This window comes from Bos grunniens, chromosome 12 (genome assembly GCF_055505025.1).
Source record: "Bos grunniens cultivar Pamir isolate PY7600 chromosome 12, Bosgru_T2T1.0, whole genome shotgun sequence".
Lineage (NCBI taxonomy): Eukaryota > Metazoa > Chordata > Mammalia > Artiodactyla > Bovidae > Bos > Bos grunniens.
The window spans coordinates 19506709-19523711 of record NC_141176.1 but is presented as its reverse complement, the minus strand read 5'-3'; the positions used below and the strand labels follow the sequence as shown (position 1 = coordinate 19523711).

Genomic DNA, 17003 nt, shown 5'->3' with positions numbered 1-17003 from the left:
TCCAGGTCCCCATCCTGCATTTACCCACAGAATTCCTCCTGAGGAAAGAGCCAGACAGGATGTCAGGGTCCCGGTTTGCAGATGGCTCCAGTTGAAGAGGTTGCTCGTGGAAGTCATGAGATCAACAGTCTAATTTTGGGAAGTCCTTTATCTCACAGATAGGTGGACTGAGCCCCACAGAGAGTCATATTCAGCTCAGCCTCATTGCCCCTACTGGCCAGTCCAGCAGATGTATTTTTGTCTAGAAAGTTCCCCAGTCATGCCAGGGAAGAGATGTGGACTTCCTACGGCTCTGCTAAAAATAAAAAAATCAGCTGGTGAGAATAAGGAGCTACAAAGTAGACAGGGAGTACTTCTTGTTTAAAAACATTATCTCGTGTAATTTTTTTTATCTCCTTTAAGGACTAGGATTTTCATATATGCTCTGAAATAAACCACACTTACCTATTAGGTAACTTACAGAATGTTAAGAAAAGGGAAAATATAGAGCTTCCCTGGTGGCTCAGTGGAGAAGAATCTGCCTGCCAATGCAGGGACACCGGTTCGGTCCCTGATCCAAGAAGATTCCACTTTGCCGTGGAACAACTAAGCCTGTGTGCCATGGGTGCTGAGTCCATGCACTGCAGCTACTGAGGCCTGTATGCCTAGAGCCTGTGCCCCGCAGCAAGAGAAACCGCTGCAGTGAGAAGCCCTCACACCTCAAGAAAGAGTAGCCCCTGCTCGCCGGCAACTGGAGAAAGCCCGAGCACAGCAATGATGACCCTGCACAGCCATAAATAAATACATAAATAAATCTTTTAAAGGAAGAAAAGAGAAACCAGCTTCAGGCCTCTGTTCAGCAAAGAATGGAATGGACAAGAAGCTGTAAGATTATGTTAATGAGATGGGGAGAAAGTAGGGTTTCTTCTCTCAATTAGAGAAAAAGAAAGGCAATTACAAACTGTGGCATAAACCAAAATATAAGAAAGTCCTGGCCCAAAGTCGAAGGAAACTAAAATGTAGCATGATTTTGAGAGATGTATGAAGGTAAGAAAGAATATTCCATTTGCCACATTCTTCTTAAGTGACAGAAATACTGATTTGTAGAGTAAGAAGTTGTGGCCTCTTCCAATGAACACTGTTTATATAATAGCCATATTGTCAGTAGAGCATTGATTGACTTTTCAGCTTTGAGAATCTACTTACAGATAAAATGAGGAAGACAAATACATTTACAGAACAAGAATGGAAATACGATCAATCTCAGCAGTGTACAAAGTGAACAGAGATTGAGAGAAGTGGGGAGGAGTGGGAGAGAGCTTGCTGGGGGTTCTCATACTCGCCTGATATCACAGAAGTCCATATACTGCACAGCACTGATGAAGGAGTCGGGTGAGGTTTGAAGCTTATTCCTGAAGTTACAAATTCGGGATAACTAACCGAAGAATTAAAGAGAACTCGGCTACAGTCCATGGGGTCGCTAAAAGTCGGACACGACTGAGCACCTTCACTTTCACTTTTCACTTTCATGCATTGGAGAAGGAAATGGCAACCCACTCCAGTGTTCTTGCCTGGAGAATCCCAGGGACGGGGGAGCCTGGTGGGCTGCCGTCTATGGGGTCACACAGAGTCGGACATGACTGAAGCGACTTAGCAGCAGCAGCATGTAGCTGTTAAAAGAGTTCAGAACACGCCACTCCAAATTATTGCCACTTTGGCATGTTGAGGATTTTGAACAGAAGGCAATTGAGAGCAATAGATGCGGAAGGGCACTCTGATCTCCCCGCTTTCTAGCTCAAATCAGGTCTTTGAATTTCCCTTGAGAAAGGTGCTCTCCCTTTACCAGGAGGAAAAGAACATTCATTTCACTGTGGACTGGGAGTCAGTGCTGAAATGGTATTGTGTAAGTAGCCCGACTCAAATAACCCTTGTCTTCTGTTAGTTTCTCCCCATGTATTTCCTGGGGACAGTACTCCTCAGCCCAAGCCCCCTGGTCTCTTCACATCCCTGCAGTTACTGGTCTTTGGGTAAAAAGGCGTATGCGTTTTGGGGCCTGACAGCTTATTCAGGTTATTTTCCTTTTGAAGATTCCCATGTACATGTCAACATAGTAAATCAAATGTGTATGCTTTTCTTTTTAATCCATTTATGTCAATTAATTCTTAAACCAGCTTACAGAACCTAAGAGGGGAGGAAGAAGTTTTTCCTCCCCTACATTATCAAAAATTGGATGGAGGGAAGGGAAGGGGAAACTATAATTTATATCGTAATTTTTCAGGATGGGCAGTTAATAGTGGGCCTTCCCCAGTAGCTCAGCTAGTAAATAATCCACCTACAATGCAGGAGACCCCATTTAGATTCCTGAGTCGGGAAGATCCCCTGGAGAAAGGGTAGGCTACCCACTCCAGTATTCTTGGGCTTCCCTGGTGGCTCAGACGGTAAAGAATCCACCTGCAGTGTGGGAGACTGGGTTCGATCCCTGGGTTGGGAAGATCCCTTGGAGGAGGGCATGGCCACCCACTCCAGTATTCTTGCCTGGAGAATCCCCAGGGACAGAGAAGCCTGATGGGCTACAGTCCATGGGGTCTCGAGTCGGACATGACTGATCGACTAAGCACAAAAAAATAGAAATAGTAATATAAGTATAAAGATAGTTGCCAGAACTACAGTTAGAAGTGGTTAAAACTGGTAGCCTCTGGGAAGTTTTGTACTAGAAGTGAGCTTAGGGTTTAGGCAGAGACACTGTTCTGATGTCATATAAGTGATTGTTTTGGTAAAAAGAAACCAAAAAAAAGTTGTATTGACCAGCAACAAAATTTTTTTAAAGGAACAACATAATCAGATATCTTAGAGAATCCTAGTTAATCCAGTTTTTGAAATCTTAGGCAAAGGAACATTTCTCTGATGAAATGCTAAATATAATTGCAGAGATTTCCTTACCCAAAATTTTAAATATAGCCTGTAAGCATTTTTAATTTTCCTGAATTTGCCCTTACGCAAGAGGAAAGATCTAGTTCCTGCTCTGATAGTGATACTTAAATACCATGTTTGTTAAGAGAGATCTTGGGGTTTTTTGGAGGTGAGATGCAATGAAGTACTCTGAAGTACTTCTGGATTAATCCAGAATTCAGCTTATTTACTATAACATTTAGACTCTTGGACAAAATTTTCAGCTTATTTTTTTTCCCCATCTGAACACACCTCTGGTTTTAGAATGCCAGTCACTGAAAACTAGCACTTACTATATGAACATTCACTTCGGATGGATTCATTTCCAAGGTCGGCCTTCACCCGCCCCTGCCCATAAACACTGGGATTGCGCGGTGCGGGGCTGAGGGTGCTGGCCGGGACGTGTGCTCCTGCACGCTGGGCAAGGGGTGCTGCCCGCACAGGGGTGTGCCTTCGGTGCCATCCTTTGGGTGTGATGCTGAATTAGAGCATGTTTTCCTTTTCTTCTCTCTAGGAAGGCCCTTATGTCTACTTGTCTATGGTGGGAAACATCACAGACTCAGATGCCTTGATCGCTTCATTGTGTGAGTAGTGTAAAATGCTGGCACTGCCACATGTGGGGGGTCAATTCCAAGTACGGCTGTCCATTAAATGAGTACCTATATCCCACGTTGTATGATTCTGTTTGCATGAAATGTCTGGAAGAGACAGATCTATGGAGAGAGATGACAGATTAGTGGGTGCGTGGGGGTGCAGGAAGGGAGTGGGATTTGGCCAGAAATGGGGAATGACTAACAGTGGGTATAGGTTTCTTTTGAGAAGTAGAAACTAACGTAAAGTGAGGTTGTGGTGATTCAAATCTGGGAAAGTACTAAAACTTGTTGAATTATACACTTTAAACAGATTTAAGAAAAAGCAGACCTGGCACATGGATTATATCTCAATAAAGCTGTATTTTAAAATGTTTGCAGTGAGTACAGATTGAGGAGTCTGCAGTATTTAAACTGGGTGTTTTCCATACTTTTAACGTTTATTTGTATATAAATGTATATATATTGTACAGGCTTCCCAGGTGGCTCAGATGGTAAAGAATCTGCCTGTAATGCGGGATACCTGGGTTCCATCCCTGGGTCAGGAAGATCCCCTGGAGAAGGGCATGACAACCCACTCCAGTATTCTTGCCTGGAGCATTCCATGGACAGAGGAGCCTGGTAGGCTACAGTTACATATATGTATTCTAGTAGATAATTTCCAGAACTCTTCCTGCTCTACAGAGATATTAACTAGTTTTCCTTAATGATCCAGTGGTCAAGAATCCACCTTCCAATGCAGGGGACACAGGTCCGATGCCTGGTTGGGGAACTAAGATCCCATATGCCTCAGAGCAACTGAGTCCATGTGCTGCAACACAGACCCAGCACAGCTGAACAGAAGGACACAGATTGCTTGGGGTTCTTATTAAAATGCAGATTCTGATTCAGAGGGTCTGGGGTAAGGCCTCCTGGATATTGATCTGTGGACTGTCCTTTGATTTTGGTTCACCAGGATGTAGAACTTGTTAAAGATGGTAAGGAAGACTTTATTCCACAGAGACCACAGCAGTGGGAAAGAGATTGGCTCAACCCTTAATACAGGGACATGTGTTCATGTTCAGTCACTCAGTTGTGCCCGACTCTTTGCAACCCCATGGAGTATAGCCTGCCAGGTTCCTCTGTCCATGGGATGCTCCAGGTCAGAATACTGGAGAGGGTGGCCATGCCCTCCTCCAGGGGATATTCCCAACCCAGGGATCAAATTCACGTGTCTTACATCTCCTGCATCGGCAGGCAGGTTCTGTCCCACTAGTTCCACCAGGGAAGCCCCAAAATGGAATTCTCCTGGGCAAGAATAATGGCGTGGGTTGCCATTTTCTTCTCCAGCGGATCTTCCCAACCCAGGGATGGAACCCAGGTCTCCTGCATTGCAGGCGGATTCTCTACTATCTGAGCCACCAGGGAAGCCCTAAATACAGGGATAGGTGGAGATTTATAGGCTGGGAACAGGGTCGGAGTCAGTGGATGGAAAATTATTAAGAAGAAACATCAAGGCTTGGGGACTGATGATAGACTCAACAGGATCCTTGCTAAAGGCAGGCCAGGGTATTGATATAAAGGGTGGGGGATGAGGAATTAGATTTGATATCAGGAGTGATTGGTAATCTACACTCCCTGTTTATAGCAGCAGTATCTATTATACAGCAGCCAAGACATGAAACAACCTGAGTGTCCACTCACAGATGAGTGGATAAACAACCTGCATTGTATTTATCTGACTCTTCAACCCCATGGACTGTAGTCCGCCAGGCTCCTCTGTCAATGGAATTCTCCAGGCAAGAATACTGGAGTGGGTTGCCATTCTCTTCTCCAGGGGATCTTCCCTTCCCATGGATCGAACCTGGGTCTCCTGCATTGCAGGTGGATTCTTTACCACCTGAGCCACCAGGGAAGCAGAATATTATTCAGCCATAAAAAGAAGGAAATCCTGCAGTTTGTGATGACAGACTTTGAAGAACATTATGCCAAGTGATAGAAGCTAGACAGAAAAAAATGAAAACGACAATATCTCATTTTTATGTGGAATTTGAAAAACCGAAACTCATTTTAGAGAAGGATCAGATTTGTGGTTACCAGAGGCAGGGGCTGGGGAGAGGTGGAATTAGATGAAGATGTTCAAAAGGTACAGACTTCTAATTATACAATAAATTCTTACTAGGGATGTAACGTATGACAGAGTCAATACAATTAACACTGCGGTGTGGCATTTATAAAGCTGTTGAGAGGATAAATCACTAAGGTTACTCAGCAGGATTCTTGGGCTGAGCCCAGAACCCAAGGTGCTGGGGCCTTTTGGAGAAAGGGTTTCGGAGGAGGCTGACCTGAGTTTGGTTAAGAAAAAGAATCGCCGCCCCTCGCGTCCTTGTCTCTGCCCTGTGGCAAAGGCCGCAGCGTGGCTTTGCTCCTGGATGCCTCCTGCAGCTCTGCCTGTGCGTCTTTCTCTAAACCTCTGCCCGGGCCTGGCGGTCAGTCACAGGAAAAAGGACGAGGATCACATTAGGTTTGTTAATGCTCTGCTTGTCCTTTCCCTCCCTTTATAGGCGTTGAACCTGCAAAGAGATGGTCAAAGTTAAGCGGTAGATGAGAGGCCAGAGGTCTGGTCCACTGGGGCGGGCAGATAGCAGGACCTGCCGCTCCCCCCGGCCCCCACTTTCACATGCATGCACGCGCGCACACACATATCCTGTCTCCTTCAACTTGCTGAATTACCTTTAGTTTCAGACACACCAAGCGCGCTCAGCCCCAGGCTTTTGCTCAAACTTTTCCCCTGAAACACCTCTCCCTCCCCTATTCAGGGCTCGCCTCCTATGATTTAAGACCTGAGATTTTTTGTTTGTTTCTCCATTAAATGCACTTTATTTCTGTAATTCAAATTATTTCTTAGCACAAGTTCCATAAGAGGCCGTTTGATTTAGGGAGTGAGAGCTGTGTTTCAGTTCATACACACTTCCGCAAGGTGGGGGCAACTGACGCACCACTCGAGGGTCTATGTGGGGCTCGTGTTAAGTGACCCCCTCCTCTAACTGGCCCTTGAGACTGGACCGGGAACCTTTTGGGACAGAAACAAATGGTGGGCTGGCCACTGATCTGTGGGGTGCTTATCCTCACTTCATCGCCTTGATTGCTGGCGGTTGGACGGCATCCTCGACTCGATGGACACGAGTGTGAGCAAACTCCGGGAGATGGTGAAGGACAGGGAAGCCTGGCATCCTGCAGCCCGTAGGGTCGCAAAGAGTCAAATGCAACTGAGCAACTGAACACCAACAGTGGAAGGTCTGGGAGTAAGAGAAGAGCCTGAGATTCAGATCCAGGGGTGCGTGTGCCTTGACTCCTGGCAAAATCCAGAGGCCCTCAAACACCCTCAGCGCACAGCCCCTCCCCACCCTGCTTGCCCGTATAATGGAAGTCTAGACAAGCAGCCCCCACCCCCACCCCCTCCCGGCTCGCAGACCAGCACGCCGCCTGTGTGTCCCTAAGGAGCCGGCTTCAGTGCCCTGCCAGCGCTCAGAACTACTCCAGCAGGCCAGCCACGTTGCCCGTGGGAGCAGGGCTCAGCCACCCTGAGTGCACAGCCCGCCCCCCACGGCCCCCCCCTCCCCTTTCCCTCTGTGTCCTAGTACGGCCCCCCTGTGGCCCCCCGTGGCCCGTGTCCTCCTCTCCGAGCCTGCGAGTCTCACATCACCGAGGAGCCGCCGTCAGCCTCATCCGTCCAGTGTCGCCCGCCTGTTGTGTGCTGAGCCGCCCCATGAGCCCAGGGTGGACTCTCTCCCTCCCCTGTAGGGTGAAGAGGAGGTGATCCGAACCCCTCATCTCCTGGTCTGTGCAGTGCCTCCCTGGCCCCATTCTCTGCCCCCGTCACTTACTGCGTGAGCCACCAGCAGGCAGACTTTGTGTTCTGTGCTAGGCATTCTTGAGGTCTAGCACAGAGGCGTCTATATGCTACTTCCTGGTGGTCCAGTGGCTAAGACGCCCCACTCCTGATGCCCCGGGTTCAATCCCTGGTCAGGGAACTAGATCCACATACTGCAATTAAGAGTTCCTGTGCTGCTCCTAAAGATCCCGAGTGCTGCAACAGAGACTGAAGATCCCTTGTGCCACAGCTAAGACCCAGCACAGCCAAATAAATTTTTTTTTTTTTTTTAATGAATGAATAGGGTTATTTTTGTGAATGTCTGAATACCCACTAATCTCTTCGCTCCTAAAGCACTGACCTTGCACTTATGATATTTTCTTAGATTTTGGGTACGCTAGGAGCTGTATCCCACCTGTTGTATCTGTGTTTAAAGGGAAAACTTTTACTTTCACTGTTAGCTGTTTTCCGGTGAGGTCACGGCTGGCAGTCAGCTCAGGACAGGCTGGACGCCTCTGCCAGTTGTGTCTGCCTCTCACAGACTCTCCACTCAGCGTGTCTCTCTGTGTTATCTCATTTAATAGCTCACTCTGTTTACTGGCCTGTCCTTTCCCTGAGGACAGCCTTTCATCAGAAACCTCTGTCCCCAGCCCCGGAGGGACCCTAACTCTAACCATTAAGAGACTGTTGTTTTGTGCTGTTCAGACCAATCAATCAGATCATGTAGCTAATTTGGGACCATTCATAGCTTTCCTAAGTTATGTGAGAACCGTAGTTGAAGCAAAGAGGTGGGGGCTTTGGGGTATTTTTTTCCCCCACTGGTTATGTGAGATCTTAGGACCAGCATGTATTACTTTGGCAAACAGAAAAAGAAAGAGATAAAGACAGAGAAAAAGAGGAGGGAGAGGAGGAGGAAGAAAAGAAGAGAGAAGGAGGGAAGGAAATATGACTTCATGCAAGGCCCGCGGTCCAGGCCTTGCATGAAGATTCTCTGACCTCATGGTGCTTTCTGGAAGAAACCATCCTGATAATGGGGTCTGAAAAGATTTCTTAGTGCACACCTACCCCCGGGTCAGCACAACTGGGGCTTTTGTGGTGGCTGTTGTTAGTGAATACTGTGTCTGTAGCAGACTGAAATGCCCTCTTTGTCCATTTCAGATTCATTCTGTAGTCCAGGCTGTGTTGCTCCCCTCCCCTCCTTGCTGGCCCCTCAACACTCAATTCCTCTTCAGTTATTAATAAACGTGTTTTTATAAACATTTCCTGAACAGTAATTTTCCCACGTCTGACTAATATAAACTTTATATTGAAATTTTAAAGTTAGGAATTATAATGCATCTACCAAGATAATTATTAAAGATTACTTTGCAAAGTCTGACTGTGTCGGATTGGTTTAGAATTCTGCTGCTTATGATGGAAAAGGAGGAGGTGAAGAAGCCACACCTGTGAAAGCACTTTGGAAAATGCAAATCATTTTACAAATGTAACGTGATGTTGTTATCATCACTTGTGTCCGGTGGTAATGGGTTTTTGTCTCAGGACCCCTCTTTCCTTCCACTAAGGCATCATGAAGACTGTAGAGAGGATGGCAGTTCAGTTATTCTTTTTACCTCCTCCAAATGTGGTGGGGGGAGGTCATTTCCACCAACTGTCCTAAAAATAGTTGCCAGATGAGTAACAAAGTGTTTTGTTTTTAGGGAAAGAATATGGCAAAGCTGATGCAAGATGGCTTTATTTTGATCCAACCATCGTGTCTGTGGAAATTCTGACGGTCGTCCTGGGTGGATCTCTGGCACTGGTCCTCGTTTATGCCATCGTCAAAGAGAAACATTATCGGTAAGTGCTCTTCCCTATCCGGCTGGAAAGAGGAGAAACACCAGCTGTCCCGATGCCAAAGTGACATGTGGAGTGGATGACGACCACCGTTCTTTGTTAGACGAAAAGTGGAGTAGAAAATCATCTGATATAGCTTAATTTCGGATCGGTCAAAATAAAAAACACTAGAAATATGATGGTAGTGACAACCTCGATCCTGTATAGACAAGCACAGTGTTAGCAGCTTTGAGTGATTGGCCACCAATATTGTGGAAAATCAAAGAGTAGTTATTTTCATCCTCTGCCCCCAAATCATTCTAGAAACTTCTCTTCCACCTGTCACAAAGAGAAGTCTCTTATGTAATTCTGAGCTGGACATGCAAGATAGCAGCTTACAGAAGGTATGAGGAAGGCAGAAGAGTGGGGAGATGGAGGAGAAAGACGGCAGATTAGCCATCCATCAGTCAGGCCCTGAAACTGTGGGCTCCGCCCCCTCCCTCCATTTCCTTCCTGTCCTCCTTAGGGACAGGGTGACCTGGGACGAACAGATTGCTTTCCCGGGAATGAGTCCCAGGGAATGGTTTTAGACTCCTGTCAGCTGGGCACAGTGGTATTCCATTTCCACCATCTTGTATCAAAGAAGCCTGTGTAAAACTTTGTCATGAAATTTCAGACTTGAAAGAAACCTCAAAAGTCATTTAATGCACTTGCCCTCACCCAATTTTACATAGAGAGTTGGCAGGAAAAATTTCCTTCTGGGTGCCTTGTAGTTGTTCAGTCACTCAGCTGTGTCCGACTCTTTGTGACCCTGCGAACTGCAGCGTGCCAGGCTTCCCTGTCCCTCACATCTCCTGGAGCTTGCTTCTGGGTGCCTTACATGTCCACGATCGTGGCTGTGGGTCTGCCACGTTTACCCATGCGTTTGTTATTTCAAACACTTTCACACATATGCATGGCTGAATATGCACCAGGCGCAGTGCTTTATCTGCACATCTCATTTAATCTCCACAATATTATTCGAGATGGTTGTCGTTTAGTCGCTACGTCATGTCCGACGCTACAGACCCCATGGACTGTAGCCCGCCAGGCCTCCTCTGTCTGGGATTTTCCAGGCCACAGGATTGGAGCGAGTTGCCATTCCCTCCTCCAGAGGATCTTCCCGACCCGGGGATTGAACCCCAGTCCCCTGCATTGTCAGGCGAATTTTTTACCACCGAGCCACCAGCGAAGCATTATTCAAGGAGGGGACTATTATTAGCCCTTTTCCAACAGGGGAGATTGGAGCTCATAGGTTCACATCCAGGTCTCTCTTTCGTGACTTCACTAAACTTTCCAAGATACCCAAGAGACCTTCTTTAACTCCGAGCATAATCTAGAGAGGGTGCTGTTGCTTCTCCAAGGAAAGTGTTTCTTCGTCGTGTCCGACTCTTTGTGACCCCATGGGCTATAGCCCGCCAATTCCTCTGCCCGTGGGATTCTCCAGGCAAGAATACTGGAGTGGGTTGCCATTTTCTTCTCCAAAGGAAAGCATGGGTCTTCATCAGTGATCAACTTGCCCCATCAAGGGAGCTCCGTGCGAAACCTGAGTTCCCACTTCAGGGAGGTGTTCTGCTGTGGGAGATGATGTTGGTACAGCTGGCAGTTTCATCACTGTCTCTTTCTCTCTAACAGGCATTTCGTACAGATTACCCTGTGCGTGTGTGAATTGTATGGCGGGTGGATGACCTTCTGCCCAGACTGGCTTATGGGAAGCCCCAACCTCAACACCAACAGTTGGCTCTACTTTTGGGTCTATCTGGTATTTTTCAATGGTGTTTGGGTTCTGATCCCAGGACTGTTACTGTGGCAGTCATGGGTAGAACTCAAGAAAATGCATCACAAAGGATCTAATTCACGCAAAAAGTTTCAGTGAATTTTCAAAGTCATAAACACTGTCAGCTTGCTTTATGAGATTGAATCCTTTTTTGTTGGGCCAAAATGTAATGCATTCCAGTCTGCGCTTTTCTTTTTCTATTGTCATTTTGGAACAACCTAATTGATTTCAGTGGAATCAATTTCAAATGGACTGTAAGCTTGATGAGTTTTTGCTGTTGTTGTTTTTTCCAGTTAAATGGCAATACAGGGAACAGAATAAGTTTTAAACAGAATAAAACACATTTAATTATATCCTTTTATGGCTAACATTAATTGTTCTACATTAATAAAGCCAATTATCGTGAAATGCCATAGAGCATGTTATATTAATTTTTTATTTCAAAGAACTTGTTGTTGCTTCCACTTCTGATCTTCCCACCAGTCTTTTGGTTACTAAAGTGAAACCAGAAATGAAATGAATGCTTCTGTTTTGTGTTTGTACTGTATCAAATTTGTGAAGCCAACAAAAAAATGACAGTAGAAGGAGTTTATGAGTGGGTTAACTCCTCATGGGTGAACACTGGGGTTTCACTAACAGCTGATTAATTTATATCTGTTCTCTTGCAAGGAGGAAGATTTGAAATAGCTTACAAAAATACGATAAAAAGTAAATCAGGAAATAGGAACATAGGGAAAGTAAGAGTGAGAAATAAGATGAAGGTAAAGTTAATATGCAGAAAGGCATGCCATGACGTCGTGTGTCATTGATACAAGTGACACATGGATTTGACATTTGCCTTCAGTACCAAGAGGGAAACACTACCACACGCTGTTGCAGGAAACACTTTTTTGGCAAATGTAGCAGTTCTGTCGGAGGCGGAGGGCGGGTACTCACCTTAACTGGTTCAGCACCTGCTTTTCTTGGAGCCTCATAGCTCACGGATGTATTCTCTGCCTAGGAGGCTTGCCTGGCACATATGTACGCCGGGCACTGGCTCGGCCGTCGTGGATGCTGTCACTCAGCTCAGCCTTCATTCCGCCTCTGCCTCGGTTTCCCCTTATCGTGCAGAGAGCTGCAGTTATGGTCCTGGAGGCCAAATTGGTTTCACCTTTGGAGGTATTTGTGAGAGGTTTGAAGGGTGAAACATGGAGACCATTTTCAACTGTTCCTTTTCGTTGTTGTTTTTCTGTTTTCCGGTGACAGGGAATGTCTATGGAATTCTCCTGCTTAAAATACCTAGAGTAATCGCTGTTTTCTAGGCTTATATCTTGAATGATACTTGACTACGATATTTGTTGAATACTGAATGAATATGGGCAAGTATGCTTGAGGAATATTATATTAGCACATTAAAGACTTTAGAAGTTCTGCAGTAAAGAAGCGAGATTAATTTGTTAAGCCCAACTTTCCCCAACATATATCAGACCACTTTAACAAGTGGGATGGTTGTTTCATGGAACATCAGGTAGGGGGAAGCTCTGAGTAACACAGTCCAATTTTCGTGGGATTAAAAACAAACCAGTAAATAATTAAAGTACCATTTAAAAAAATGTCATTTGGTATAGCATTCTAATATTTAGGGGAAAACAGAAAGATATTCAAGTCTTACACAGAAAACAAAGACAACTATGAAACACTGAGAGAAGTTAAATAAGACCTAAATAAGCAAGAGAGATATGCCATGTTCATGGATTGGAAGGCTTAATATTGTAAAGAAGGCAGTTCTCCCCAAATTGATCTATAGATTCCATGTAATCCCAATTAAAATCCCGACAGATTTATCTGTTTGCCATTTGTTAAATAAGTTGATTTTAAGATATTTTATGGCACTGCAAAGGGCCAAGAAGGCTAAGACAACGTTGTGAGAGCTCAGAGCCAGAGGACTCACTCTACTAGACATTAAGTCTTAGTATAAAGCTGCAGTAATTACGGCAATGTGGTGTTGGTACCGGAAAACCAGTGAGTAGACAGACCCATGAAGCAGACTAGAGAGACCAGAGACAGACCTTCCTGTATGGACTCTGGATTTAGGACGAAGGTACCACTGTAGAGCGATGGGGAAAGGATACTCTTTTCAGTAAATGGTGCCAGGTCAGTTGCATATCCATGTGGGGAATATGAATTTTGATCCTTACCTCACACCATGCATAATATCAACTCCAGGTGAATTGTTGATTTTAATATGAAAGGCAAATAATAAAGCTTCAAGAAGAAAAAATAGAATATATCCTTTAAAAAGATCCAAAACCAGTGGTAAGTTTGACTATTTTAAAGTCAAGTGTTGATACTTTGGATTATCAAAATCCACCATTAAGAGAAAAAAAAGGAAGCCAGAAGGTGGAAGACATTTGTAGTACATATAGCTGACAGAAGACCCATCCCAACGAGTAAATCAATTAGACAAAGACATGCAATTTAATAGAGAAAAGTTGATGAGATAATCTGACTAAATACTTCACAAAAGAGAAGGGATTTGGGGGAATGATAATTAAGGCCACAAGATGTTGCTGTGTGCTGCTGTGGTTGGTCACTCAGTCATGTCTGACTCTTTTCAGCCCCATGGACTGTAGGCCACCAGGCTCCTCTGTCCATGGGGATTCTCCAGGCCAGGATACTGGAATGGGTTGCCATGCCCTCCTCCAGGGGATCTTCCCAACCCAGGGATCAAACCCAGGTCTCCCACATTACAGGCGCATTCTTTATCTACTGAGCTACCGGAGACCTGTTAAAATGGCTAAAAATGAAAAGACTGACAATGATGAGTGTTGGTGAAGACGCAGAACCACTGGACTTCTCATACCCTGCTGGTGGAATGTAAAGTGGAAAACTGTTTTGAAGTGAAACTGAACGTGTGCATGCCCTAAAACCCAGCTTAGGTATGCTTCACAGAAGTGCTTACTCTGTGCACCAGAACGGCAGCATCATTCATTATAACCCTAACCAGAACCAACCTAAATGAATAAACTGTGGTATATACATATAATGGACTGTAGGTACATACAGTGAAAATTGCAATATGAAAACTTAACAACCTACTTCTCATAATAACATGGATACATTGCACAAAAATAGTTATAAGTAAAAGAAGCCAGAGCAAGAGGGTACATATTGTATGATTCAATTTCTGTAAGCTTCAAAAGCAGATAAGTAGGGGAATTCCCTGGCGGTCCAGTTGGTTAGGATGCCTTGCTTTCACCGCTGAGCTGGAGGGTTCAGTTCCTGGTCAGGAACTAAGATCTCACAAACCACACAAGGAAAAAAGTATTAAGAAAAAAGTGTAAAAAAAAAAAGAAAAAAGTGTATACATGTCAATTCCCATCTCTATGTATAAAAGAAATAACTAATGAGAACAAAGAACTCTATCTACATAGAAGGAAATCCCAAGAAAGAGGGGATATATGTATGTATATAGCAGATTCACTCTGCTGTACAGCAAAAACTAACATTGTAAAGCAACTATATCCCAATAAAAATTAATTTTTAAAAAAATGGATAAAACTGTGGTGTTGGAAATCAGGACAGAGGTTGCCTCTGGGGAAGAGGGTGGAGATAGTGATGGGGAGAAGTCACGAAGGGGCTTCTCAGATGCTGGTAATGTTTTATATTTTTCATTTGAGTGGTTGTTATAATTTGTGATAGTTCATTCAGCTGTACCTGTATGAATGGTGTACTTTTCTCTATGTATGTTACACTTCAACTTAAAAAGTTTATTTGTTGAGATTACTGGTATAAAGACCTGAAAAATGTCTCTCCCAGGTCCTCGTGAAGAGAATGCTGTGTCCTTTACAGCAGTTTGAGAACGACTAGGGCTGTTCTAACAGTGTCCCCAACATGGCTGAAGGCAGGATGCCAGAGAGAGTCTGAATCAGCCTTTCTATGAGGGATTACTAGTTGTTTCCAGTACTTTGCTGTCTGCTGATCTGGCTCAAGCCACGGGTAAACAGAATAGAGAAAGATGGACGGGCTTACATATCATGCAGGCAGTCCTAAAAATACTGAGCTTTTGCTGAGTATTGGATGGGAGAGAAATGGAGGTTATAGACTCTGACAGGACCTTGGGGGACAGATACATTTTACTGCCAAGTAAGGACCTGAATCTTTCAGCCCTTCGGTGAATGGGAAGGATTGGTGTATCCCTATGAAGTCTGAACAGGTCACTGTGACAGGGAGCTAGGGGCAAGGTGACACAGGTAATACTGTATTTCATTAACTCTAAGATAGATATTTTCCACCCACATTTTAGAAATGAGAATGCATTTTACAGGTCATGTGTCATAATTGAGTTGGCCGTGTTTTTTGTTTCAAAAATATAATCATCTATAATTGATTGCATCTTGAAAGTGAAAGTCGCTCAGTCATGTCCGACTCTTTGCGACCCCATGGACTGTCCAGTCCATGGACTTCTCCAGGGCAGAATACTGGAGTGGGTAGCCATTCCCTTCTCGAGGGGATCTTCTCAACCCAGGGATTGAACCCAGGTCTCCCACATTGCAGGTGGATTCTTTATCAGCTGAGCCACCAGGGAAGCCTTATGGCATCTTAAAGTCAAATAAGTCACTACCTTCAAATTGTTCCTCTCTTCAATTGTGAATATGTCCAACTACTTGGATTCAAATATGTCTTAAGTCTAAATTTTACTTCGGACCTTAGGAATCATTTACTCCAATATCTGCCCCACCCCGCAGCCCCGTTCCATCACATTTGTTCCCTAGGAGCTGGCCACAGAAGGCATATTTTGATGATTTGTCTATCAAATGATTTGCAATGAGTTATGAATTGCTTATATTAAAGGCAGCTAGATTCCTGCAAACCCTAACCCTAACCCTTTCTCAGTGTTTACACCATAAATTTCCTCTGCGCACTCTTCCTTTCCAAGTAATGCTGAGGCAAATATCAGCATAATCCATCCAAAATCAGAGTCTAAATGATGATGTTTTCTTGTATTTAATTATGTCAGTTCTACAATCCTAAAGTGCTAGCACTGAGGCTTTAGGAAAAGTCTACAGGCTGCAGCATTGTTCAGTCGCTGAATCATGTTCGACTCTTTGCAACCCCACGGACTGTAGCCCGCCAGGCTCCTCTGTCATCCACCATCTCTGAGATTGCTCACGTCCACGTCCATTGTGTCGGCGATGCTATGTCAGTTCAGTTCAGTTACTCAGTTGTGTCCGACTATTTGCAGCCCCATGGACTGCAGCACCCCATGGGGTCGCAGAGAGGCTATCTAACCATTTCATAAAACTTTGTCCAAAAAAGGCTTGACGGAAACCAAAATGCACAAAGTTTGGAGAAGAATCCTTTGTTTTCTTTCTTTTCAAAGTATTCTTAAAATCCATGTACCGTTGTTCATTATGAAAGCTTGGATCTAAAAATAATTTATAATGAGAATAATTGGATAAAGCTTTGAATGAGAAAGGTTAACTGTTGCTGTCCTTACTCTTGTAAAACTCCCTCAAGGTCAATAAACACCCTGGCAGGCCTCCTCTACTCACTGTCCTTTTAGAAACTCTACATCTTTCCCTTTCCACTGCCTTGACAGTCTGGCTGACCCAACATAACAAAACCACTGCTTCACTGTAGGATGCAGATTACATCCATTAATTCATATTAAGGTGCTGGTAACTGATAGTGGTTGGATGTATCATCCTTCCCAGATGTTTTTGCATTAAAAAAAATACAATTGATCCATGCCTGTTGATAAAAATGGAAAATCCAGATAAGCAAAAAGAAAAATAACCCCCAGTATCATCAGACAGAATCGCTATTACAAATTTAGTTTCCATTTCTCAAGCTGTTGCCTGTGCATGTATTAACATCGGTGGGAGAGGATACTTTTAACATGTGAAGAAGGGTTTTAACCTCCCCGCTCCCTTCCTCTCTCTCTCTTGCCCCAGATTTATCATCCAGGAACTAGCAGTATACTATACTTGTCCACACAGAACCAACTGGATAGAATTACAGA

The 17003-nt window shown here is 44.5% G+C and overlaps 1 protein-coding gene across 3 annotated transcripts in view; it reads left to right on the top strand.

The window, feature by feature from the left end:
- Positions 1–11412, top strand: part of EBPL (EBP like) — a 28925-nt gene extending 17513 nt beyond the window's left edge. For 2 of the 3 annotated variants that reach the window (XM_086329134.1, XM_086329135.1), the window contains exons 2-4: positions 3443–3512; positions 9069–9207; positions 10858–11412. In XM_086329134.1, the coding sequence (XP_086185260.1) occupies positions 3443–3512; positions 9069–9207; positions 10858–11098 (450 nt within the window). In that variant the 3' untranslated portion in view covers positions 11099–11412. Of the gene's footprint in view, positions 1–1825; positions 1883–3442; positions 3513–9068; positions 9208–10857 lie in introns of all 3 variants that reach the window. The other variant, XM_086329136.1, reaches the window with a different exon arrangement.
- The last annotated feature ends 5591 nt before the right edge of the window (positions 11413–17003 follow it).